Below are 26775 nucleotides of genomic sequence, written 5' to 3' on the forward strand. Positions count from 1 at the left end.
TTTGCCATCTGTTGTCTCCTTTTTGGTGAAATATCTGTTCATGTCTTTTGCCCATTTTCTGATTGGATTTTTTTTAACTGTTGAGTTATTAGGATTCTTTATAGATTCTGGATACAAGGTCTTTGTTGGGTATGTGGTTTGCAAGTACTTTTTCCATTTGTAGCTTGTCTTTTCATCCTCTTAATAGTCTTTTTGAGAGCAAAAGTTCTGAAATTTGATGAAGTGCATATTATTAAATTTCTCTTTTAAGGATTGTGCATTTGTGTCAAGTATGAGAACTTTTTGTGTAGACCTCTGATTCTTTTTTGTGGAGAATGGTATGTAGAAACCAAGATCTGAGCATTAGGTGTGCTCGGTGCTGTTAGGGGTGGATGCGCCCAGGCTCTCAGTGGACAGAGCCAGAATTTAAAACAAAATTTAAAAAAATTTAGATTAGAGTTGACATTCAATATTATTTTAATTTCAGGTGTACAATGTAGTGGTTAGACATTTATGTAATTTATGGAGGTGATTCCCCCTGATTAGTCTGGTACCCACGAGAGAATATGTTTTTGTTTTGAGCTTTTCCAGGTTTTAGAGTACATCACCGTGTTTCCCCAAAAATGAGACCTAGCCGGACCATCAGCTCTAATGCGTCTTTTGGAGCATAAATTAATATAAGACCCAGTCTTATAAAATAAGACGTATTAGAGCTGATGGATCCAGATAGGTCTTATTTTCGGGGAAACATGGTAGCAGTTTCCTTGGTATGTCCAAGTGTAGAGACTTATTCTGTGGTTTCCTTCATTGTTCAAAGTTTGCTACCCCTGTCCATTTTCTTTCGATTGTCTAAAAACTTGTTTGTCCATCACTGTCTTTCTTGTTTTATTGTTTTTTGACTTGATTGATTTTACATGGGTTTTCTTTTCAGTGGAGTTTTGTGAGAGAACAGAAGTAAATGCATGGATTACCCACTGTGTTGAATGTGTACTTACTGAAGCTGTAATATTGTCTGTACAAATCAGTTTTTCTTTTAATTATTTTTTTGTACTGTCAGTTTCACCCCCTCCTAGTATACTTACTCCCAGCCTGATTAAGCTATTCCACAGCCTGTAATCTTCCATGATTCTCGTTTCCATAGAATGAAGATCAAATATATTAAAGTAGTCAAGTTCTCTTTATAGTTGGACCCCAGCTTACCTTTTCAGCCTCTTTTTCTGCAACCCTACCATCTTTGCTCCACTCCAGAGCTATTCTAAATAGCTTACATTTCTCCACATGTGTTATGTTCTTTTGCTTCTTTCCTCTCATTTCCTTTGGAGTACATTGTGCTGCTTTTACAGGATTTTCTGTGGAGCACAGAGCCTGGCATGTAGTAGGTACTTGATATATTAAATAAAGAAACCGATGCTACTTTTCTCCCAAATAGAAATGCCATCCAAACTTTTTCTTGTCTGTTATCATTTTCCAAATAGGTCACATAGTATTTCATTTAATTCTCAAAACAACTCTAAGCCATTATTCATCTTTTGTAAATGACGCTCAGTGAATTGCCCAAGGTCATACTGTTGAAGTTAAAATGAAATTTAACAATTGTTTGTATGCCTGTTATGTGACAGGCCTTGATTTAGATGCTAGAGACTCTTGGGGAACAAAGCAGTCAAATGTGCCCCCAAATGGAAGCAATATTAGAATGCTTAAATTTTAACCCTTAGTGGGTGGATTTTGGGGGAAGAAGTCTTTTCTTTTATAACCTTAGTTACTCATCTCAGATGTCATTTCCTAACCTGCCTGGAAGGAGGCAAGAATGGGGTAGAAAAAATAGCTTCATCTTCTATGTTCTCATTGGGTTCCTTTCATGTTCACAATGTGCACAGCTTTATTCTATATGGCAATCATTATTTGTATTTGTGGCCTTTGCTAGGTTGAGCTGCTGTGGGCAGGATCTGTTTTTCACCTGGTATCCAGGACACCTTGCACATGGTATATGCTGTTCTCAGACTTGCCCACGGTTGCCATTTACTAAGAGCAGGTGACAGTACTTTTCACTACTCATGACTGCTGCTCCGCGAGGACACAAACCAGTTCCCAAACTCCATTCTATGTTCTTCGTCATGCGAGCACTCCAAGAGATCATCTATGGGTCTATTTACTCATGTTACACTGTTTTGTTTGTCGGTGTGGATGGGTCTCTAGTCTGGAGTTGAAGTCTTGACCCCCTTCTCCCCTCGTTAACCATCTGATGGGAGTCCCGAGTTACTTGTTAAAGAAGTGTGCTGATACAGTACGTCAGAACTTTTCATGTTCAAGAAGATCTTTTATTTCAGAAGATGTTTACTTTTAAACATTTTGCAAACAGGTACATTGCAATTTTTCTTCTATATTTGTTTGCTTACAAAACGCTGAGGTTATCTATAGCTGTTGAAGGAACCATGGCAAAACAGTGGCTTAAAAGCGATACCATTTCTTTGCTCGCAGTTGTCCGATTTGGGCAGGCCTTGCCTCCATTCCACGTGGCTTCTGCTGGGACTGGAAAGTCCCAGATGACTTCTTTCCTCACGTGTATGGTGAGGGAATCTTGGGCATCTTCCTCCATGTGGCTTTTCTGCATGGTTTTTTGGGGCCACCAAGGAACACTCCCGCACATGAACCATGTAGCATTAGACGGGGAAGAAGGAAAAAGGTTGACTTTTCTGTTGTTTTTTATTATCTAATCTTGCCTACTTATTAATTTTGTAATGCACTGATGTAGTTGTATGCTTAACTTTTTGTTGTAACTACATTCAGATAGCTGTATAATACTAATATAATTTGTCAAATTCAGTTAAACTGTGGATTGGTAATTTTGGGAGCGTTCATAAATACAGATTTGGGGATGGGGGAGAAAGAGATAATGAATTCTTTATGGGATACTTTGTTTCAAGTTACACCTAAGTTAAATTATCAAAGTACTAGATAAAAACCCCAAATATGTACTCGATGAAATAAATGACGTAAACCTCCTTCTGGGTCATGTGATACAATCCATAAAATATCTCAACATATCTCAGTAAAACTGGAACAACGTTTTTAAGAAAAATTTCATGCTTTTCCCTAGTAATTCCTTCTTTGTACAGGAGAAAGAAGAGATAGACAGTCTTAGATCTTTTATAATTGCAGCTCAGGACTCTGTTTTGTCCCCCAAACAGTTTTCCAGGCTAATGCCCGGGAGGTGACAGTGTTGCATTTCATTTAAATAGTTCTCACCTTGATTCAGTCTTGAGCTCATCCTGGTACTAGGCTTGGGTGTGACAACGGGAACTTGTCAGAAACATTAGGGACCATAGACCATATATATACACATCAGAGTCCTCTGGAATGCTTCATAAGTGCAGAGTTTTGGGTCTGACCCCAGACTTAGCATATCCAATTCTCTTAGAAGGGGCCTGGGGGAGGTGAAGTTTTAGGATCGCATTTTGAGGTTCCATATATGCATTCTCCGTGGGGGTGATAGCAGTCTGCAAGGGGGCAAAATGTGTTCTTTGGTGTGTGTGGGGGTGAAATATCATAGACATGACAGTGGTTTGTGGCCCTCCATAAGTCAGTCCTACCTGACAGAATCTTATTCCTTAGTATTTATTGTCTCTCATCAAGGAGAAATTTAATTTGTTTTTCTCCTGGGGATAGGAATGATGGAAAAAAAGCTGACAAACATTGTCTTATAAGAATTACTCTGGCATAGTACCCGCCCCACAGGACCTGTGCTACTTCCTCATCCTGGGTAACCTGTGATTTCGATGATATTGTTTTAGTACTAAGATTTACCTACATTAAATGGATTTTCCTTTAAAAAATCTAGAGGATGAAAGCATTTTACTCTATGGTGTTTTGCATCCAAGCAAATTACTCTTATCCTTATGAACAGAGCATTGTCAGAATGGACTTTGTTCTGGAATTTGGAACACTTTTGGCTTTACACGGTTGTCCCCCCTTGTCTGTGGGGGTTACGTTCCATGACCCCGGCGAATGCCTGAAACTGTGGATAGTACTGAACCCTATGTATGTATGTGTGTATATATATATATATGTATATGTACTGTTTTTTCCTGTACATATGTACCCATGATAGTCAAATTGATAAACTAGGCACAGTAAGAGGCAACAATAACTAATAAAATAGGACAATTACAATAGTATGCTGTAATAAAAGTTACTTATGTGGGGTCTCACAATACCTTACGGTATGGTTGGATGGCGTGAGATTTCATCGTGCTACTCAGAATGGCATGCAATTTAAAATGTATGAATTGTTTATTTCTGGAGTTTTCCATTTAATATTTTTGGACTATGACTGTGGGTAAAACTGCAACTGCAGAAAGGGAAACCACGGATAAGGGGGGAACTACTGTATTAGCAAAAACTCGTCATATTCTCCAGCTTGTTAACATACAACTCAGCAGGATCCCTCATATGTGTCTTGGGAACGAGGCCTGTTTCCATGCCTCATCTCCTCTACATGCAGGCCTGGGGTGGGGTGAGGGCTGTAAGGCAGGGCCCCAGGTGCCCTGTTCTCTGGGAAGGAGAAGTGTTGGAGGGATACTGTTACCGGGATGTGTTGGCTTCCTTCTTGGCTTTGGGCTGGGTACAAATGAAAATGCTTTTTATGGGATGGAGGTTATTGGAAGGCAATAGTGGGAGAAGTAGAGGAGAAGTTTCCAATATATTATCTTCTATGAAGAAAACTCCCAAATTTTGATTTGAGTAATTCTAGGTCCTTCAAGATAGTGTTAATTTCCCTGTACTTGTTTTGTTTTCTGTCTAATTTGTCCCGGCTCGAGAGGTGAAGTCATAATATAGTCCGAAAAGTGAAGGCCTCTGTGAAGCTGCATTTACCGAAAACATGTCTTGGCTACTGACAGATGCTGGGGTAGATTATTTGTTGCATCAGTGAATGAAATTAATCCAAAGAGTGTTTAAGAAACTTGTAGTTCTGTTTTTTATGATTTTAGAATCTAGTCTGTCGCTTAATGTTGAAGGAAAAGTGAACTGGGAAGTTAGGAGCCCTGGGTGCGGTGTTCTCCCGACCTGCTATGTTTTTAAATCTCCCTGGACTTAGTATACTTGTCTGTAAACTTAAGGGATTTTGTAGTCGATCTTTTAAGAGCTTTTCAGGGTCCAAAATTTTATTATCAAATACCAGAGGTGTCAAAAAAAGTGCACATTTTAAGAGATGTTATCTTTGTATTGCTTTTTGAAGTTGAATTGAATTATTGCAGCAATGTGTATGTAGTATGACGTTTGCTCCAAAGATGGCGTTAATCGAGTGAATGCTAGCGTCATTTACTGTTACAATTTTAGTTTTTTTCTTTCTTAAAATGTGTATACATTTTTTTGGCAACCTCTGTGTTAGCACATTAGAAGTGTCCTCAGCAGATGCACTTGTGAGGGGGAATTAGTTCCAGTTGTCATGGGAGCGTATTAGGGCGTACAGTTAAGCTGCTGTAACTGAGAGCCAGCAGTTAGTTGGCTCCAAGAACACGATCTCAAGGTGAGGCTAGGTTGCTGGTTGTGTGCGTGCGCACATGTGTGTATGTGTGTGACTGCCTCTGTTGGTCACTCAGAGACACACCTTCTTTCTGTCTAGTACCACGGGACCCTAGGGAGTGGTCTTCATCTGTGTTGGTCCTGCCTGGTTCACAGGAAGAAACAGACAAGCGTTCATTCCATGTCTTAAGGCCCCAAAATGACACCCTGCACTTCTTCCCCCCCCCCCACATTCTGTTCCTGAGAACATAGTCACATGGCCATACTCAGCTGCAAAGGAGTCTGGGAAGTGGAACCTAGCTGGGCAGTCATGTGCTTGATCACAATTACTGTGGAAAGAGAGATGATTAGCTGTTTCTGCCACAAATAGTATACAGGAAGCTTTTAAATTTTCTTACTGTATTTTTAGGGGAATCTTTGGACATAATATTTAGCAAACATTGTATAATTAATACAAAGAGATAGTAAATTATTTTGGCAAGTGATGGGTTAAAATGCAAAGTAGAGTGTATAAAAAGACAAGTTTTGAAATTAATTAGAATCGTAAAACTAACCAGCCCTATTGGATTACTGATTATTTCTCTCCTCAAAAAGTACAAGCCAGGTACGAGTTATTGAATCTTTGCCGAATTCTGTGTTCTTAGAAACACTGAGGTACATACACATTTAGTCACAGGCGACCTCTGTTTTCCAGAGGAGCAGCCTATAGTTCACTAGGGAAACTAGTCCAATAAAAGGAAGCTCCTTCTTAAATATCATCAGGCCTCTTGGGCTCTCAGTCCTTATCATAAGTCCCTAAATGTGGCTACGTGTCACAATCACCTGGGGGCCTTGTTCAAAATACAGGTTTGGGCCCTACACTCTGGAGGTTCTGATGGTTCTGAATCTAAATTTTTAACAGGCCCTTGAGGGTGATTGCTGCAGCTGTCAGTGGTATAGGGCCCACTGCTTTAGGTGGTCTACACCTCACTCACCTCCCATGGGAAGGGGCAAAATTATACCTACCTGGCGGCCTCGAGTTCAGAGAGCATATAATGAATTGTAATTTGAAATTGTTTCATGAACTAAAAAGTAGTATAAAAATGTTAGGTGGTATTATACATCAAGTCTGTGCTAGGTATTGTGCTAATCTATTTGCACAACGGTCCTAAAATGTGAGAGCTATTATCCCTGTTTAGAAGTAAACTGGGACATAACTATAAAGTAGACACCTAGCTTTCTTAGTCTTGCATAATTGAACAGGGATTCCGTAAAAGTTATCTGCCCAGCATAACTAGCAGTAGCAGAACCAGCCAAATAATTTAGGCACTTTTGTTTTTACATTGTGTTTTTAAGATACCATGTGTCAACTTGACATCAGTTAAATCAAAAAGATGTATACACATTGTAAGAGATGTTATCTTGAAATGTGTAGACATTTTTTGGCACCCCCTGTACATGTTCAGCGGTATTCCGTATGTGAGAAACTGCTTTGCACTTTGCCGGGGCTAAGCTGAGTAAGACATAGTCTCTGCCCATGAGGACGTTACAACCTGTAGTAGAGAGAAGACTTAAAAACAAATTATAATGTTCACAACACTTCTTTTTAAAGAATGAACCGTGCAACCATAACCAGGCAGGTTCTCAGGAAGGGAGAGGTCATGTGAGGTGAAGAGCACAGCTGGAGACGGAGGACTGGCTGCCCTGTTGCTTTTAACCCCAGAGGGTCCAGCCTCTGTCAGGCACTAGTGCAGTATGCAAGTAAGATGATGGAGAAGCTTTTGAAGGTTAAGAATCCATCCCCTCCCCTAAAGTAAACGGAAGCAGATCTAAATTTGATGATGCAAATCATGTGCTAGGTACTTTCTGTCACCTTAATTCCAACAGCCTTGTGAGTTGAGAGGCAGTATCCTTGAGTGGAAAGAGCATGAGATTTTTAAACTTCAAAGCAGTGGGTAATGTTGGAGCCACATCTGGCTTGTGCATAGATGTTCAAGTAAGTGGCTTTTCCTGGTAAAATAGCTCTGCAAGATCGTTATCAAGCATCGGTACAGGAAGGGGAAGAGTGGTATGGGAAACATGCAGTGTTTGTTAGCAGGGACTCTTTACAGGAAATGTAAATGTTGATTTATTTGGCAAATGTACCAAATGTTAGGGATAAAGTAGTGAAAAATAGACAAGCACAGTTTGTGTCCTCGATGTCATTTGGCTTTTTTTTTTTTTTTTAAAGATTTTATTGGGGAAGGGGACCAGGACTTTATTGGGGAACAGTGTGTACTTCCAGGCCTTTTTTTTCCAAGTCAAGTTAGTTGTGGAGGGTGCCATTCAGCTTCAAGTTGTTGTCCTTTCAGTCTTCATTGTGGAGGGTGCAGCTCAGCTCCAGGTCCAGTTGGCGTTGCTAGTTGCAGGGGGCGCAGCCCACCATCCCTTGCGGGAGTCAAACCAGCAACCTTGTGGTTGAGAACCCGCACTCCAACCACTGAGCCATCCGGGAGGCAGCTCAGCTCAAGGTGCCGTGTTCAGTCTTAGTTGCAGGGGGCGGAGCCCACCATCCCTTGCGGGACTCGAGGAATTGAACTGGCAACCTTGTGGTTGAGAGCCCACTGGCCCATGTGGGAATCGAACCGGCAGCCTTCGGAGTTAGGAGCACGGAGCTCTAACCGCTTGAGCCACCGGGCCGGCCTAGGTTTGGCATTTTGACGTTGGTTGTTCATGGTAGAATATGGGAGCACTTTCTTGAACTGTTACTATCGGATAGCTCAATATTAGGTTTCACTGAACATGAGAGTGGATGAGGATTTTAAAGTGTATGTCTTACAATGGTTGTCTTTCTAAAGCTTGAAGGAACTGAAAAAGCAGTAAGACTGCGGATCATTCCCAAAGAGATGTTGACATAAAGTAAGCACACTTTTCTGCATCATACAAGAATACAAGTACAGATTGGAGTGTTTTTTATAGATGACATTTATAGAATTTACACATTTTAAGAAGATTTGAAAGTGTCTTTCTTACCTTCTTATATTAGTTTCTGTAGTTGCTGTGACAAATCTCCACAAACGTAGTGGTTAAAACAACAGAAATTTATTCTTTCACAATTTTGGCGGCCAAGTCTGAAATCGGTACCACTGAGCCCAAATCCGAAGTGTCTGTAGGGCTAGGAACGTGCTTCCTCAGGATTCTCTGGGGGACGGCCCGTTCTTGCCTGTTCTAGTTTCTGTGGCTCCCGGCCGTCCTTGGTTTGTGGCCTGATCACCGTTTAATCTCTCTCTCTCTGGTCGTAGCGCCTGTCTTTCTGTGTCAAATCTTCTCCCTCTGCCTTTCTCTTGTGAGAATACTTGTGACGGCAGGTAGGGCCCACCTGGATGACACCCCATCTCAAGTCCTTCACTTAATCATCATCACATCTGCAAAGTGGGGTGTGATGATGCCGACCTTTCCCCAAATACAACAGCATCTATAGATCCCAGAGATCACTATGTGGATACTTTTTTTGGAAGGGTGGACATTTTTCAACTTACACTCCTGTAAATTATTTGGAACAATAGGAAGTTTGCTTCTGAAATAGTAACTTTTGGATATAAGTCTATTTTCAATTATAATAAGAATTCATAATATATTTTGTTAAATTTTCATTGTTAGTTTGGTGATCCAAATTTCTGATCCAAGTTGGGAGGCGTTTCCCCAAATTTTAGCACTTTACATGACATAACAATGGTTTCTGAGCTACTTATCTCTAAATAATGGAGGTTATCGTTCTTTTAGGGCTGGCTCAAGCTGGAGGTGGTAATTTTTACCAAGCATTTATTAAAAACGAGTAAATTTAGGAAAATAATATACATTATTGAAACTTATTTTAGCAATCTAGGAATTTTAATGACTAAGAAGGTGCAGATTGTAGATTAGTGAAAAATATACAATGATTACTTTTTCTCAAGTTACTTGGCTGTATCAAACTTGAAAATGTGTTATAAGTTGGACTAGCTTATTTATTTATTTATTTTTTAGCAACTCACCTTTATTGAGTCTTATCCAAAGTGGACTGTCTTTTTTTGTGCTATGTTTTATTTTAGCTAGTTAATTTTTGATCTAATATAGTTTATTTTGAATAAGATGAACACACATTAAACAGTGTTGTTAATAAAAAGAATTTTCTTTTTATCTTTGGTTGTAAGCTGTTTGCCTAATATGTATCTGAGTGTAGTTATAATTTGAGGGGTTTTTAGCCATGATTTCTTTATATTTTTCTGTCCCCTTTTCACTGTCTTCTGATTTCATTTACATGTGTGCTAGAACATTTGATACTGTTCTGCTAGTCTTTTGAGGGGTCTCTTCATTTTTCTTCAGTCGTTTTTCTCTCTCTTCTTTAGATTGGATAATTTATATTGATCTGTTTTTAAGTTTGCTGAGTTTTTTCCTGCCATCATCAATATGCTGTTAAATCTACCCGGTAGAATTTTCATTTTAGTTACTATGTTTTTCACTTTCAGAATTTTCTTTTTATCTTTTTGGGCAGTTTTTATTTTTCTACTGAGACATTGTGTTCACACATTAAAGAACATATGCTCCTTAAAGTTTTTGAACACATTTTCTTCTAATTTCTTTGTATAAAATAGCTGATTTTTTTGTGTAAAAAAGCTGATAAGTCTTTGCTTAATCAGACATCTGATCCACCCTGGCGTTGGGGTTCTATGGACTCCTTTTACCTCCTTGACTGCATCACGTTTTTCTGTTTCATGGCTTATTTACTAGTTTTTGATTTGAATACCATGTTTTCTTTTAAAGACTTATTGTTTGTTGTAAAAGGCTGGTCACCTTGAATTTATATAGGTTTGGTTTTATACTTTATTACATGAGATCTGTGGGGACTTCTAGTCCCTCTAGCATAGTGGGGACTTTTCCGCTGGGCCTTTTTGTGGATCTTGTCTGGATTTGGTTTTACAGATTCCTATTATCGGTCGGGAGTAGGCTGTATTCTATGGTGCGGTCCTTAGTCTTGAAAGGGGGGAAGGAATGTTAAGGTGTATATTACCGTGTTTCCCCGAAAATAAGACTGGGTCTTACATTAATTTTTGCTCCAAAACATGCATTAGGGCTTGTGTTCAGGGGATGTCCTCCTGAAAAGTCATGCTAGGGCTTATTTCCCGGTTAGGTCATATTTTCGGGGAAACACGGTAGTCAGTGTTCTCCAGAAACCAATAGGGAGATATATGATGTATTATAAGGAACTGGCTCACATGCTTATGGAGGCTGAGAAGTCCAAGATCTGCGCTTGGGAGAGTTGATGGTGTAGTTCTAGAGTCTGAAGGCCTGAGAACCACAAGAGCCAAAGGTGTAAGTTCCCGTCTGAAACCCAGCAGGTTCAGGATTCAAGAAGAGCTGCCTTTTTGGTTTGAGTGCAAAGGCAGGAAAAAAGATCTGTGTCCGAGCTGAACAGTCACACAGGCCTAGTTCTCTCTCACTTGTGGTCATAATAAAAAGTCCCAGCCTTTTCTTCTATTCAGTTCCTCAGCCCACTGGATGTGGCCCACCCACGTTGGGGAGGGCAATTAGTGTACCAATTCAAATGTCAGTCTCATCCAGAGGCACCCTCACAGGCACACGCGGAATACTTGGCCATATCTGAGCACCAAGGCCCAGTCAAGTTGATACATTAAATAAACCTTCATAAGCGTTTCATGCGGCCTCTTCACTGTGGCTGGGCAGGGACTCCAGTCCCCGAGGCCTGCTCATTCTCTGTCAGTTCTGTTGGGCTCTCAACCTCTTAGCAGCCAGTCACTCAGCTAAGCTTTGGCCAGTCACACTCTGCTTGTGTGTGGTCTGTTCCCCGCCACAGACTTCTGGTCCCCTTCTGCACAGCTCCCACCTCCCTGTTGCCCTGGCCCCCAAAGGTTCCAGCTGCTTCAGCTGTTTGGAGCTCTAACCTTGGCCTTCCCATCTCCACAGGACCACTGTGCTTTGCTTGGACTTCAGTTCCCTCCACCATGTTGGGAAATTGTCCCCAGAGAACCACGGTAAAAGAATAGTCTCAGTGGAGGAGACTATTTTCTTGTAAAATTCTAGCTATTCCCTGCCTATATTTCATGGAGTGGGCAGATTTGAAAATGCTGTTGTGATGTGGGCCTTTGGGTGAAGGTCTGGCCAGAGGGATCACCTCCAGAGTAATGGGACCCCACTTCTGGCTGTGTGCTGGAGTCCTGGCCAGCACAGGTGCTGTTGGTCGCAGGCCCTGCAGGAACATGCAGTGACTGGGGGCTGCCATGCATGAAGCTGCTGTCCTGGATGCCTTCGTTCTTTTATTCATTCTCCTCCACCTGTTCTCCTGTAACATTCTACTTACTCTTGGTTTTATTTTTTTTAAAAAAGATTTTATTGGGGGAGGGGAACAGGACTTTATTGGGGAAGTGTGTATTTCCAGGATTTTTTATTGGGGAACAGTGGTGTGTTTTTCCCAGGACTCACCAGCTCCATCCAAGTCAAGTTGTTGTTCATTCAGTCTTAGTTGTGGAGGCGCAGCTCAGCCTCAGGTCCAATTGCTGTTTTCTAGTTGCAGGGGGCGCAGCCCACCATCCCTTGCTGGAGTCGATCTGGCAACCTTGTGGTTGAGAGGATGCACTCCAACCAACTGAGCCATCTGGGAGCTCAGCGGCAGCTCATTGACTTCATTCTAGTTGCGGAGGGCGCAGCTCGCTGGCCCCTGGGGGAATTGAACCAGCAGCCCTGTTTCCCAGAGCTCGCGCTCTAACCAACTGAGCCACCCGGCCGCCCTTACTCTTGGTTTTAGTCCTGTCTTCTTGAACTATAGGGAGCGAAGAGTTCATTCCATTTGTGAGACTTGTATTTGGAGGCATCCGTTCACTGTTGGCTTTAGTCTTTCATTGTGTCCTTGGTGTTCTAGATCCTCACCCATCTGTTACTTTCTCAGGAGTTTTCAATTTTCCCACCATCTCTCTATGTGGATTGAGAAATTCAAAGAATTGGGAGCCTAAGAATCTTACAGATATAAAGACTGCAAATTCAGGCCTTACCTGTCAAATTCTTGGAAAGCATATTTCTGATATTCCTCTTTCCTCAAATTTAAATTTGTTCCCCTTGTTACATTCTCTTTCAGCAGTCTGTGCTTTCCTTCATAACCAGCAGCACAGTTTGCAATCATAGGAGTGTGACTTTTGTGTGTTTTCCCTGTGGGACTGTGAATTCCCTGAGGGCAGGCACAGTCACAGTAAACTGCCTCCAGTACTCAACACATAGTTGTCGAAGAAATGAATGATGACTTTGAAACTATTCATGTCATGGCATTATCTGACTTTTAGGAGACTATTTGTGTATGTGCAGTTATTTAAAATTATTTTTCAGTTGTTTCAATAGGCATGAATAATGGCACTTCGGAAGTGTATACAGAAATGTGTTGTCCCTCTTTCGACTTTCTCTGCACTGCTACACCACCACCTTCTCAGCCCCATGGTCCTAACCAGAGATACTGCTATTATAGGTTTGCAGTTATCTTTCTGGGCATTTTTTCTGTCTTTTTATTTATAAATAAGTACACTTATGTTGTGGCTATACACACATATATATAATATTTGCACATATTTCTGTGTAACAGTGGAATTTGAGTACTCAATTAAAACAGCAATTCTGTATTTTGCTTTTCTCATTGGTTTGGTAATCAGACCTTTTCAATGCTTACTTACTTTCAGATTACCAACACGTAAGGCATATAACTTCTAGATCTCAGTTTCCAGTCTGCTAAAGGATTGATTTGAATGAAATGAAATCAAAGGTCTCCTAGCTCTAAATATGATAATAATTTCATTGTTACTGTATAATTCATTTGTACTAGATATCATGGCAAATGTGATATTCTGTATAATATGAAAAAATAGGAAGTTAAAAATCAAATATGACTTTGGGTAGCAAAAGGAAGTTTTGGGGTAAGTTGTTAAAATGTTCAATTTTTTTTCCCTCCAAGAGTGACTAGAGAATATAAGCTGTTGAAATACGTAGTGGGATCTCTCTCTCCTGGACTTTGGCTCTAGGAAGTTTGCTCTGTTGATTCCGCAAAGCTAGCTGATGACAACCTAAAGGGAATTTCATCCCAACTCCCTGAATTTTCACATCATACTGTACATTTATTAATGCAGTAAATGCCCTGGAAAATTTTTTTAAATAGAAACCAAAGCTTACATAGGTAAATCTTTGTTAGTGATTTATTTAAAAATGTTTTATGGAAAATATTTTCCCAAGGTATTTTAACACCTCCTCTCCCCAAAGAGAAACAAAAGAATAAAAATGCAAATTTTTGTCAGTCATGGTATGTTTGTAAGCTCTCTTGTCATAAAATGTTAACGAATCCTTAGATTTCTTGTAATTAGCTTTTGACATGTTGCTCACTTATTTCATAGTTTAAATAATTATATTTCTAATGCTTTTTAAAAACATCACTGTTTATTTCTTAAAAACTTTAAAAAATTTTCATTTTATTGGGGAATATTGGGGAACAGCGTGTTTTTCCGGGACCCATCAGCTCCAAGTCATGTCATTGTTTTCAATCTAGTTGTGGAGGGCGCAGCTCACTGGCCCATGTGGAAATCGAACCAGTGATGTTGGTGTTATGAGCACTGCGCTCTGCTCTGAGCCAATTGAGCCAACTGGCCAGCCTCTTAAAAACTTTCAATTGTGGAAAACTTCAAACATATACAGAAGTAGAGAGAATAATATAATGAGCCCCTGCTTTGGCAGTTATTAATATTTTGCCCACCTGTTTTTTTTAACGTTTTAAATATAAGTAATACCACATCTAATAATATTCTTTTTAGAAAAGAGGCTTGGTATTTAACAGGGAAAAGAAAAAACCAACCCAAACGATGCTCGTTTTATCTGATTATGGCTATTTATATAGAGTTGATAATTACTTAGAATATTTTTAGCTCATGTAACAATTATTCTCTAGCAAAAGTACTAGATTTTGTGCCTTTTGTATTGAAATGAGTTGTAAAGCTACCCCACAGCAAGCTCATTTGTTCCATCATTAGATTACAGGTATGACTTAACTCTGCTTAATATTAATAACATCTTAAATATTTAAAAAAACCAAACTCATTTGTTTCAACAAAACAACCCAAAGCAGATGTTTTGGGAGATGAGTTGGTTTGATGATTATGCTTTTCTTTCTCTCCTCTGCGAAGAGCTGGCTGTGGTTGAGTGAGCTGGCCTTTTTGGAGGGTGAGATGAACAAGGCTTTTCCACTTCCTGGGGCTAGATGCTGACATGCGTACCGTTAGTTCCTCACCTACTGTTCAGGGCCACAGTCAAGGTATACGTGAATGCTGCCCTGGCTGGCTTCAGGCCGAGTGGTGTCTACAGAGGGTGCTACTGGGCACTTGGGCTTCTGTCGTGGTGTCGACAGGCAGAGATGGAGAAGGAAGGCTCGTGGAATAGCCTGAGCAAAAGCAGTGGTATTTGAGGAATGGGTTTTGTCTGTTGTGGCTGGAGTGTAGATGTGGGGAAAGTGTGTAGTGGGAGATAAAACTGGCAGGGTGGAGGTACTGACAGTATAAACCATGGCGCTGTGCAGAAGTGAATGTCCTGAGCACTTGCTGTGCGGTGATTCAAATGCTTTACGTGGGTCACGTCACTGATAATACAACAGTATTATGGGATTGTCCTCCCTGTATAGATGAGGACACTTAGTCACTTAGGAGTTCAGAACTTGACTTGAGGCCACCCAGTAAGTTGTGGAGCCAGGAGTTAAACTAGGGCAAGCTGACTCTGGGGCCTGATGCTCGATGCTTTTTTAGATCTTCTTGTGGACAATGACCTCGCGATATATTACCTGATTTTTAAATGTCAAGAGCTTTAGTATCTTTAGATCTTTGTTATTGTGAACTTTTACCCTATATTGAAGTTTTAAAAATTGGCTGTACTTAGAGGTTGTTCTCACACTTGTGGCCTCTAGCTGGATTCCATGGTGACTTTTCTGTTAAGATGGAGGCTGAATTTCACGACCGTCTTTTCCAATTATAAGATGTGCTTATTTATAAAACTTGATACACTGAAAAGTATAAAGAAGAAAATTAAAAGTCACTCAGACTTTAATTACCCAAAGACATTCATAATTAGTAACTTTATGTATTTTCTTCTGGAATTTTTCCTATGCATTTATTTCACTTTCCTGGGACTGCTTTGTTTCTAATTTTTTACTATTTTTTCCCTTTTTTTGTAAGGAGGGAGCAGCTCACAGTGGCCTATGCGGGGATCGAACCTGCAACCTTGGTGCTACTAACCCCACGCTTTAAGCTGCTGAGCTAACTGGCCATCCCGTAATTTTTTACTATTCTTAATTATATACTTTTGTATATAAGTTTTGTAGTTTGTATCATGAAGTGGGTTTTTAAAAGTAGATATTGAACATGAGGGAAAGTAGACTACAAATGGGAGATGAATCAGGGATACACAAAGAAAACTGTATAGGAACTGTGCTGCGGCTCATGTTCAAGTATACTGCATACGGGTTTGGAGGTCACACATTGAGAAAAAAAGCGCGAGATTAGAGCAACAAAAATGGACAAAGACTGGTTAAGTAGATTGGAGAAGACAGAGTGCCTGGTGTTCAGCTGGAGAAGAAGCTGAGGAATAAGTCTTTGTGTATATGAAGTGTTTCGTAGGCTGTGTATAGTTATTTTCTGTTCCTTCAGTGCAGAAAAAGCACCACGAACTTAAATTAGTATAGAGGAATTTGGTGTACAATTTGTGACTAAGACTTGCAACTGATTGTTGCAGTTTATCATGAAAATTATTTTTTGAGGTGGGTAGATTCTCACTATATTCAGGATTTTATGCCACTTACGGAGGAAGGGATGCTTAAGGTGGTGTTGTAAAGGTTTTCCAGACCTTTACTGCTAAGGTTTAGTTTAGTAATTCTAATTTTCCTACCTATTGTATGTCTCTTGGTCTTATATGGAAATAAGAGAGCAGGAATACTATGTTCAGGTGTGTAGTTTTGATTGAAAGGACACATCAAATAAGAAACAAAACCCCACCTAGACAGCTAGAGAAGTAGCATGCCCATGCATGGAATTGATCGGCAACTCTTTGAGCAAGGACCCAAAAGCTGGACACCCAGCCAGGGGGGTCCAGTGGGGTTTGAAGTGGAGGTGGGGGATGCTGACGGTGACAAGTAAGTCATGCGTGTCAGGAGTGTGTCAGTGTGATTGCTGATACCCATGCCGCTCATCGGTACATAATTTTCATTGATAAGAAAATTTCTAGGTCAAGATTTTAAGGATTAAGATGCTAGGTTTAAGGTTTTGTTTTATTACAAAATGTGCATTCATTTTAGAAAATTTAGAAGGTACAGAAGATAAGAATAACAGTTTACTGTAGTTCCTCTCTGGAGATAACTACTGTTTACATTTTGTATATAACCTTAGTTTTTTTTTCTCACGCAACTATTTTTCCTCTCCTTTTAAAAAACAAATATCATTTGGTGTCTATGTACTGCTTTATTACCCATTTTTTGTATGAAACAGTATTTTCCATGTTATTCCACTACACCAGTGTGTTTATTGAACATCTACTATGAATATAATAGAAATATGAAATTCACCAAGCAGTAGATAATGTCACTGGAGTAAGATTGTAACAGACGACTAACAATATAGTGGTGGGTAATTCAGGGCAGGTTCAGAGGAGAGGCTGGAGTGGTTTCAGGCTGGATGAGGGGGGGAACTGTTGAGGTGGTCTTGAAGGATGGGAGTTGAAGTGGGAGTTGTGGTGGTCTTGAAGGATGGATAGAACTATTGAAGAAAAAAAGGGGCACAGTTTAGACAGGGGAAATGATTTGAGCACTGGTCCAGGAGGTTAGATGGCATTTTATGGAATGCCATGCTGAGCTCTGAGTTCAGGACAGTACGATTTGATCGAGTGTTGCTAGGTTACAGAGGGGTTAAATACCATGTGGAAAGGCACGTGCTTCAGGAAGATGTGTGGCCGCTGTATGGGGGATGGATTGGGACAAGGGATAAGCTACTTTTAATACAGTAGTTCCCAAACCTGGCAGTGCTCACGAATCTCTGGGAAGTTCTTGTTTAAGAAACAAAAACAACAAAAAACCAAATTTCAGCAGATCCTTGGATCCTTCTGCATGTGTCCTACATTAGGATCTTTCTGAGTGGAGTCTGAAGTCTAGTGTTGGGAACCTGTGCTAGTGTTTCCGACACACACCACCAGGCCTAGGAGATGCGTGGTTCCGGGAGGCGTCTGTAACACTGAGTGTGAAATAAGGGCCTGGGTCCAGGTGATTGCTGCGGGCTGCAGAGGAGTGCAAAGGCATGAGGCGTTTTGCTAACGGATAGGATTTAGTGAGACCATTTAGGGAGGTGAAGTGAGCAGTTTCTAGTGAAGCCCCTGGAAGAATGGTGGTGCCGGGAGTAGAGATGGAAAAGTGGATTGTGTGTGGAAGGGGTGAGGATGCTTTTTTTTTTAAGGCATGGTGAATTGTGGTAGCAATGTGACACTGTAAATGGCCTCCAGCAGCTTGTTGGGGCAGAGGTAGGAGTCCAAAAGAATTAGTGTGAAATAAATCTTTGAAGTACTTCTTTTGGGGGGAAAACGTATAGAGAAATGAGGGGAGGGGCTGGGAACTGGAGGTAACACTGAGGTTGGGGCTGAAAGACTGCGACGTGGAGGGTATTTAGAGGGTAACTGGTACTCTGGAATGTAAGAGCACTCATTTTCAGAATTTTTGAGGAGGTAGCATTTTTCTGTAAGTTCCACCAAAGTGTAGCAGGGAAAACAAGTAAAACTAAACTCATTTTACTACTCTTAGTAGTAATAGGCTTGTTGGAGGAAAATGTAAACTGTTAATAAATAGTGTGTGTTTTTCATTGATTCTGGACCTTGTTATTCTTCTGTATTGTTGAAATGCAAGCATAATTAAAAGCAGTAGTTTAAAAAATTGCATATAATTATGTATAAAAGTACATATTATCAACAAGTAAGCATTTATATAAATTATATACAATGTACATTTTATAAATAAAATCATATATTTATATATATTATACTTCAGACCGTCCTGTTTAGAAAAGTCAGCGCTATCAGAAGGGAGAGAGCAGAGCGGTTTTCCAGAGCATTTCTTAGACACCAGTTATGAGAGTTTGCAGGCTATTGATCAAACATGTTCTTCCTAAGTGTCTTCTGTTGGACAGATCCCGCTTTGCTTACAGAATACATACGTGAGTGAGTCACCCGGTGTTCAGGTTAGGGGGGCCAGTGTCATCAGGGACAGCGCTAAGCAGGGGGTCTCAGTCTTGTGTGATTCTCACAGCGCGTCGAGGTCATTGGGCCTCTCCTTTTTATTTAATTCCTCTTAGGAATTGGGATTGATTTGAATAATAGGAAGTTTGCATACATTATGTGTAGGTGATATAAAATAGTATCTTAAGGAAGCACATCAACAGAAGAGACTGAAAAATCTTAGTGTTTTGTTCATATTACTTTACTCTTGATTCCAATTAGCAGGTGAGGAAAAGCAGGCTCCAAGGTTCAAAATTTATAGTACTGAAAAATTAGAAATGACCTAACTATCCTCCAATAAGTATTTGCTTAAAGCAAACTTACATCTGTGCAGTGGAGTACTATACAACTGTTTTAAATGGTGCGAGTGTAAATTGTTGATGTAAAGATGTAAAATTATAAAAATAAGAGCAGAGATTCATTATTTTAGGGTGGTGGAATTTTGTGTGACTTTCAGTTCTTTATTCTCAGTTTTCTTTTTTAAAGTAATAAACGTAATATTATAATCAGAAAGCCGTCTTATTTTAGATAAATGATGGGAGAAAAACTGGAGGTTTTTAATTTTAAGTGGGGAGAAGACTATCATGGTTCAGTTTGAGCTTTTGAACAACAAAATTGTACACAGTTGGGTTGGAATGGTTTTGGAGGCAGACAGTTCTGATGAGAATGGGCTATAGTGGGTAGACTTGAGCCGGGAGTGCACACGGAACAAGGAGGACTGAGTGGAGCGGTAGAAACAGTAATGAGGCCAGTGTGAAAGGCTTTTTCTGAGATGAAATCCAACACAAGAATTTGTAGATGCGGGTGGGGTAAGCAAAAGGAAAGAGGTCTTAGTCCTAGATGAGTAGGGTGTTAGTTTGAGAGGTTGGGGTGATGGTGACATCCAGTAACCAAGACTGAGAATACAAAGAGAAGTGGATTATTTCTTGTCCCGCCTGGTCGTTGCTCCCTTTTTTGAGGGGGTAGGAGGATGGGGAGATGGTAAATTCAGTTTAACGTGGGGCCTGAGAGCAGTGGTTTTGAAGTCCGTTTGGTTGGGTTTGAATCGTCTCGTCTCTCTCTACCATTAGTCATGTGTGACTTCACTTTACTTCTCTGGGCCATACTTTCCTTACCTGTAAAATGGGGGTAATAGTGCTACTTACCTTCTGTAATTATTTATGGGGGTTAAGTGAATTAAAGGAAATACATGTCCATTGAAGATAAAACACATATGCAGAAATAATTGGGAAATAGTGATAACTGAGACCTTCAAGCTCAGTTTTCACCGGGCTCAGAAATGTGGGCCTGACCTCTATGGAGAGAGGTGGGCTTAAAGGCAAGGCAGTTTTTAAAGCCTGCTTATTTCCACATCTAACTAAAAAAGTACTTAATGTTGACTTTAAACCAGCTGTCTTAGAAATGAGCCTGCTGAAACTTAGGTCTGCTTATGGTAGGGGATGTTTCCTCCTATCTACCGAGTAGTCACTGTCCAGCAGTGGGAGTTGGGTTCCTGAAAAGTTCTGTGGTCCCAGAATTCATATTTGAGGAACTCAGAATTCAAGAGAATACATGTAAATATGTTGATAGACTTGAGGGTTGATAAAACTTGTGCAAATCCTTATGTTTTCACACTCAATTAAAGGAAGACAGGATAGCAAGCAAAATATAGTGTCAGGGTTAGTTATGTATTTTGAATTAGTGACAAGGTACTGTGCTTTACACTTATTAATCGTAACCTACCCCTGGAAAGTTTCAGTCTCCTCCAGTTTTAGAAAAGATATTTGTCAGTGCATTATGCATTGTTACGGAGAACAGGCATATGAGGTATTTCCCTCCTGTTTTCCTGTAATTATTGCGGTATCCAAATACACAGTGCCTAATTCTGTCTCATTCGGGTCCAGATATAGTCCCAGACAGGCCAAATAACTTGATGCTTGAGGTGGCAAAAATATTGGGCAATATATATTTACTCCACTCATCTCTTAGTTCTTGAAACTTTTCCTCAGTGCTTCCTCAGGGAGGTGGTGGTCTTTTCATATAATTTCATGAGAGTCACATCCTTCTGTCCCCTTTCACACCTCTCAGCTACTCACAGCCCTCATGCCTTTGGAGTTGTATAATTCTCAAGACCCAGCTTTATAATCCTTCATGTTTTTATGTTGCCCAAGGCTTTAGTGTAAAAATGCCTTAACTGCTATTGGCTTTTACCCTCTTTTCAGTTTGTGTCCTTTAAAAATTTTTTGTTCAGGGAATATATAACAATCCGTTATATACTATAATCAAAATTTTTCTGCAGGCTAACTTTTGGGGAGAGTTACGTTTCCATTTTCTTAAACTACAGTGCTTTTTACAAATTAATGTACTACTTAGGAGTTTTATTTCATGTTGGGGATGGTTGAGGTAGAAAAGTGAGTTCAGGGTCTAAAATCAGACCCAGATTCTTACCTGGGCACCATTTCAGTGATCCTTAAGGAGGCATTTTGGTGGGGTTGGAAAATAGGAACTTTGATATGGGACCCGTGCTCACAAGCTGTGACCTTAGGCCAAGCTCGTTAGTCTGTCTGACCCGGTTTCCCCATTGATGAAATGGAAGCAGCACTGCCTCTTATAGGGCTGCTAGGAGTTAAATGTGTCAGTGTCTGGAGTCTCAGCTCAGCGGTTGGTGCGTAGTAAGTGGTCTGCAAATGTTCTTTTCCCTATAGTTTTTCTCCTAATTTTGATTTGATACCATATTCTCAAGTCTTGTGCGTTTTTTTGCCTTTTTAATTTTTTTCTATTTCTGACTGGTTTTTTGGGGGAGTCATTAAATACTCTTGATTTTCAGGATTTCTCTTGAAATCCCCAGTTAATGAAAATATTTTTTCGCTCTGTGTCATTTGATTATTTTATTAGGAATTAGAGTTACAGACCCCCTTGTGTATTAGGTATCGAAAGCTTGACATCTCTCTGTGTTCTTTTCCCTTTGACTCCTTTGGATATTATAATTCTATAATATTTCTAAAAATATTCTATGGAAAAAGAAGACGTTTTCTTCTGTTACTTTCTTAATTTTGAGTGTAAACGAGCAGAAGTTTATAAGAAAAGCTAGTCCCAGTATATAATTTTTAGATACTCACCTTGTAATTTTAATCCATGGAATCACATTTTAGATCTATCAACTAAGGTTTCCTTGATTTCGTTTTTGTAGCTTGTTCTTTTTTGGGAGTGGCGGGCTAGCTTATACTTAATTGGAATCTTTTGAACTATCTAAATTGTCCTTGTAAATCCCATTGTACATTTTATTTTTTCCAGTGGGATAAAAATTTTAAATTGTGAACTATACATACAAGAATATATGTATCATGTCAAATTAAAAGATAATAAAAACCAACTGTGTACTTCCTTCCAGCTTGAGAAAGTAAACAGTACTTACTAGTACTTGTCAAGCTTGTAGTATACTGAATTTTTTCACCTGCTGCCCGTAATACTTTTCTACTACTTTAGCTCTTTTGAAACCAGATAAGATTTTTAGTTTTGTGTCATTACAAAACATTGTGACATTAGAGGAAATATCGTACCTGCCATTTAATTCACTAACTCCTGAGTTAATCTGGATTTCCCATATCATATTAATGTAGTCATTTCAATCACAGATTTGCCACTCTTGGTCTTTGTGGATTACTATTACTTTTATAAATCTAAGTATGCCAGTGGTTTTAAATTAGATGCCTTGATATTCTCCATCTTTCTCGCTCCCTTCCCCTCTCTTCTTCCGTCTTCTCTCCCTCTCCTTTTGTTTCCTTTCTGAAGATGTACTGTATGTTAATTTTATGCAGTGATTTTTTTGGTAACTAAGAGATGGTTGGTAAGTTTAGCTTCAAAACCACTTAAGTTCAGTTCCTAGATTACTCATAGACCATTGTATTGCCTTTGGCAAAATGTGACCTAAAACATAGTGCAAGAGATTCACAGGATTGTGGGAGGTTCCTGTGGTAAGGATAGTAAGTAGATGCTTTTCATTAGCATCTAATCTTTGCCCCAGAATTTGTGAATGATTCCATTAGTAGGGGGAAAGATGAAAAATGCACTGTACATGTTTCTCAGAAAAATTTAAAATATGACAGTTCTTTTCATATAATTTGTCTGGATTTTTAAGCTTTAGAGAGAAAATTACATCTATAGTTGGCAAAGTACATTTGGTGTTTGCTGTTATCTACTTTTTGTCATAAAACTCTCAACCTGATATAAATAATTTTTGTGTGTGTGAAAAATGACCATCCTGAAGGATATATAGAATAATCACTAGAATTGTTGTTTAAAGCAATCCAAGGTCAAGACTTAAGGAGTTTGTCATACTCACTATATGATAGTTCAGTTGCCGCATTTGTCAGCAGCAAATTTTGTAACTGTAGAGATACTCTACCCTTTGCTAAGGCTGCTTTTCAAATGAGTAGTGATTGATGGATGACTTTCCTAAAAGATGTCTGTTTCATGGTCAGACAGTCCATAGTCAGATGCATTGTCTGTTGTGCCACTGGCCCACCTGTATTACTTACCTTCAGATGTCTCAACAGTTATGAAATAAGCTGCTAATTTCCAACTTTTAATAAAATAAAATGAATACGCATGTCTTAATTTGATTCAGCTTTCTTCTTATAAAGTGCTTTTGTATCAGTAATATATTTTCCTATTGATGTTCAGAGCCGAAAGGATTTGATATTACATAGTTTATAGCTAAAGGTTTAATTTGTATTTTCTTTCCCCATGATCCATGCTTGACTTGTAAAGACTGACCCTTTATATGGGGGAAAATATTAGAAAACTATATCTTTGAAGTAAAACTCTTTAATCTTGATGATTCCAATGTGATTTTTGCAAATAAAATATTTTGCTGAGTATTTTAATGTTGGTCTATCCATCTACCCAGACACTCCCTAAGTTGGGTACCAGTTGGTCCCACATCTAGGGTTTTACTTGATCCCATAGCAGCATCTGAACTAGAAAGGTGGTTCCGCAGGCTTGGAATCTGGAATATAGGTAATGATTTAGACACAAGCAGTTCCTAATTTACAAATAATTTCTACATTAAACTTGTGCCCCTGCTCTCCTTCCTCTTCCGGTTGCTGCTCTTTGGAGTACAGACTTAGAGCTTTTAAAGAACTTGGGAGTTCAAAAGTAGGAGGAATAAATGAAAAACAAATATTTGGGGGCAATAAATGTAGACTCAAATCTATATTATGACCCACTTCCCTAAAAATGTTTTTTTTCTCTAACTCAGTAGTTTTTTTACTTTATTTTGCTATTAGAATTCTACCAATTAGGGGTTCATTTGGGCTAACTAGCATCCTTGTTGAAAATTGCAAATGTTAAAGTGAATTATTTCAGCCCAGTTGATTTCTTCCTATCACGTACCTGAAATCAACTACACCGAGGCTGTAAGAGCTTTGGCTGGTAATTTAGGAACCTACTTGGGGAAAGGATTATTATTAAAGCAGGATGATTGGGATGCTATAGTATAAAATGTAGGGAATTACAGGTAATAGGAGTTGAGAGAATACTACCAGAGGAAAACAACCTGCTTTAGAATTTGTCCACAGAAAGAGGATGTAGAATTGGTTAACTTTCTGTGTTTGTTCTGTAGGGTCCCCAGTGCCCATGACCAGTAATATCTTTGGGGATCAGTAGGTTTCTTTTGGCTAGCCTGGGCATTTAGCCAACACAAGCACCATTGTTTCATTAGGAATACTTATTGAATTCCGTAGTATAATTTAAAAAACATTTTTCGACTGAACTCATTTATACGTTAGGTTTTAGCCTGTACTTGTCTTTGTCTCTTTGCTATTATTTGCTCTCAGTTGATAACGAGTTTGCTTTTGCTTTCCCATTGGTCCTTATGGAATTTGGTGGTCAATTATGAAATTATCATTGGAAGCAGTAAGTAGGAAGTACAGTAAAAGAATTACAGTAAAGTAAGAGAAGCCATTCGAGAGCAAAAGAGGGCTGTGGGTTTAGGGGAGCAGTTGAGAGCAGTGTCAGAACCTCATTTACTAGTCATATTGGTAGATTGACATGTTCTCTTTCCTGTAAAGTAACTTGCATGACATCTGATCACCTCTGATAGTAAGCCAGGAGGAAGAGTGAATTCACATTCGTACTGATTTGGGAATTGATGGAGATTACAAAATGTAGTGTTTAATTTCATAACTAGAAATGCGAGAAATTTTCAGTGATAATAGGTAGATTTTAAAATGTTTTCTCCCTGACAATTGAATACTTTATATTTTATATCTAATTGATTTTCATTAATGAAAATTATTTTCAAGTAAGCTTAAATGTTAGTAATGAATTTGTATTAATTTTATCTCTGTTTTGGGGATTGTAGTTACATTAGATGTTCCTCAATTAGGGGTAATTGTCTTGCATCCGTATTTCTTATCATAATCTGTTTTTCTTCACACAGTGTTATAGTTTTGCTGCTGGAACCTTCCCTCCCTTCCCCCACCCCATCAGGATGATATGAGACTTGAAAGAAGACGATGCATACAGGTGACTCAAGTTTTAAAATACAGTAAAACTATGGTTGTCTGAAAGAATGGGGGAGCTTGTGTGGTATATTTTTGAATGGGGGAGCTTTCTGATAACTTGAGTGGGGAGAATTATTTAGATCAGTAAATGCAAAGATAGTTGGGATATTTATTAAACTTGACTTTGGGAATCACTTTGATAATCAGTGACTTTTAAGTGGTATGAATACAAATACAGCTTATAATCGCTAGTACTTGACCTCTTCAAAAGTGGATGGTTGGCTAATACTTTGGTGAAAATTGAAGTATTTCTGTTAAAAATAAATGAAATATTTACTTTTATGGTAGAATGTGTCCGTTAGATCCCTGTTAGAATAGAGCAAATCTTTCAAAAGGCATAGGGAGTAGGCGATAGTAGTGTATCAGAAAAAAGACTGACAATTAAACAAAGGATATTACAGCTATATGTATGATTCCTGTACAAAATACTGTCTGGGGTTTTGCTTTTTCTTTTCTTGTTAAACCTCCCTCCATCCATCCTTTCCTCCATTCTTAATCTTTTTTCTTCCCTCCCTCCTTCCCTTTCATCATTTTGTCATTTGTATTTATGCAGGAGAGCTAAGCAGTATGGAGGCATTTTGGAAAGAATATTTTTGATTGCTTTATAATTCATTTAGGTGATCTTAACTCATACATAAAAAAATGGAGGTTAATCCATGTATGGCTGTGTTCAAACTCTTGAAAATATAGTGTAGATAATGGATAAAGTGTTACTGACTTTTAAACTTCTATCTTCTTAAATAAGCCTAATTGTGAGGCATTTTTAAAATTAAATTTAACTTTTTATTAGTTTCAGGTGATGTGGCCTTTTGTTGACCCAAGTGGCTTATATTTGAAGACTTTGTCAGAGACGGTCTTACTTGATTATATTTGTAAACTGTTTGAAAATGTGGTCTTTAATTGGAAAAGAAGTAACTACATAAATCTTAGATAGACATTTAATTGCATTATTGGTGTAGCTGTTAAAGTTTTTGTGATTGGTTTTTTATTTTGGTGATTTTCGTTTTCTAACGTAAAAAAAAAATTCCTTTTTTTTTTTTTTTTAAACTTTAGAGTGGGATTTAAAAAATTCCTCCGGTATACCATTTTGTATGAAGAAATGTGCTTGAATATATTTGCATATTATAGACGAAATGATATTTCACATTTCTGAGGGACAGAGATTATGATGGGGATTGTTTTATAAGTAAAAGGTGATTGACCAATCGTCCCCATCACCCGGCTCTCAGTGCACGCACACATATTGGAGGGACAGACACCACGTGCACAGTCTGGCTGGGTGGCTGCTCAAAACAACGCCATACTGAGGCTGAGTATTACTGTCATCGAGAAGTGGGAATATTTACAGAATGCATCTTAGACTCTTATGAAGATTTGTTGTCAGATTCTGTAAGTGTGACCTCCCGGCGCAGGAACAGTTTCTCAGCCCTGTCAGGTCGGGGGCCGCTCCCTG

General features: G+C 39.1%; 1 protein-coding gene across 8 annotated transcripts in view; it reads left to right on the top strand.

Annotated features, from left to right (window-relative positions):
* DYRK1A (dual specificity tyrosine phosphorylation regulated kinase 1A) overlaps positions 1-26775 on the top strand; it is a 138159-nt gene that overhangs the window by 23738 nt on the left and 87646 nt on the right. For 7 of the 8 annotated variants that reach the window (XM_081063033.1, XM_081063038.1, XM_081063034.1 and 4 more), the window contains exon 2: positions 25199-25284. The exons of the other annotated variant lie outside the window; for it this stretch is intronic. In XM_081063033.1, the coding sequence (XP_080919159.1) occupies positions 25275-25284 (10 nt within the window). In that variant the 5' untranslated portion in view covers positions 25199-25274. The remainder of the gene's footprint in view (positions 1-25198; positions 25285-26775) is intronic. 8 annotated transcript variants of the gene reach the window in all.

Source organism: Rhinolophus hipposideros, assembly GCF_964194185.1.
Source record: "Rhinolophus hipposideros genome assembly, chromosome: 2".
Classification (NCBI taxonomy): domain Eukaryota; kingdom Metazoa; phylum Chordata; class Mammalia; order Chiroptera; family Rhinolophidae; genus Rhinolophus; species Rhinolophus hipposideros.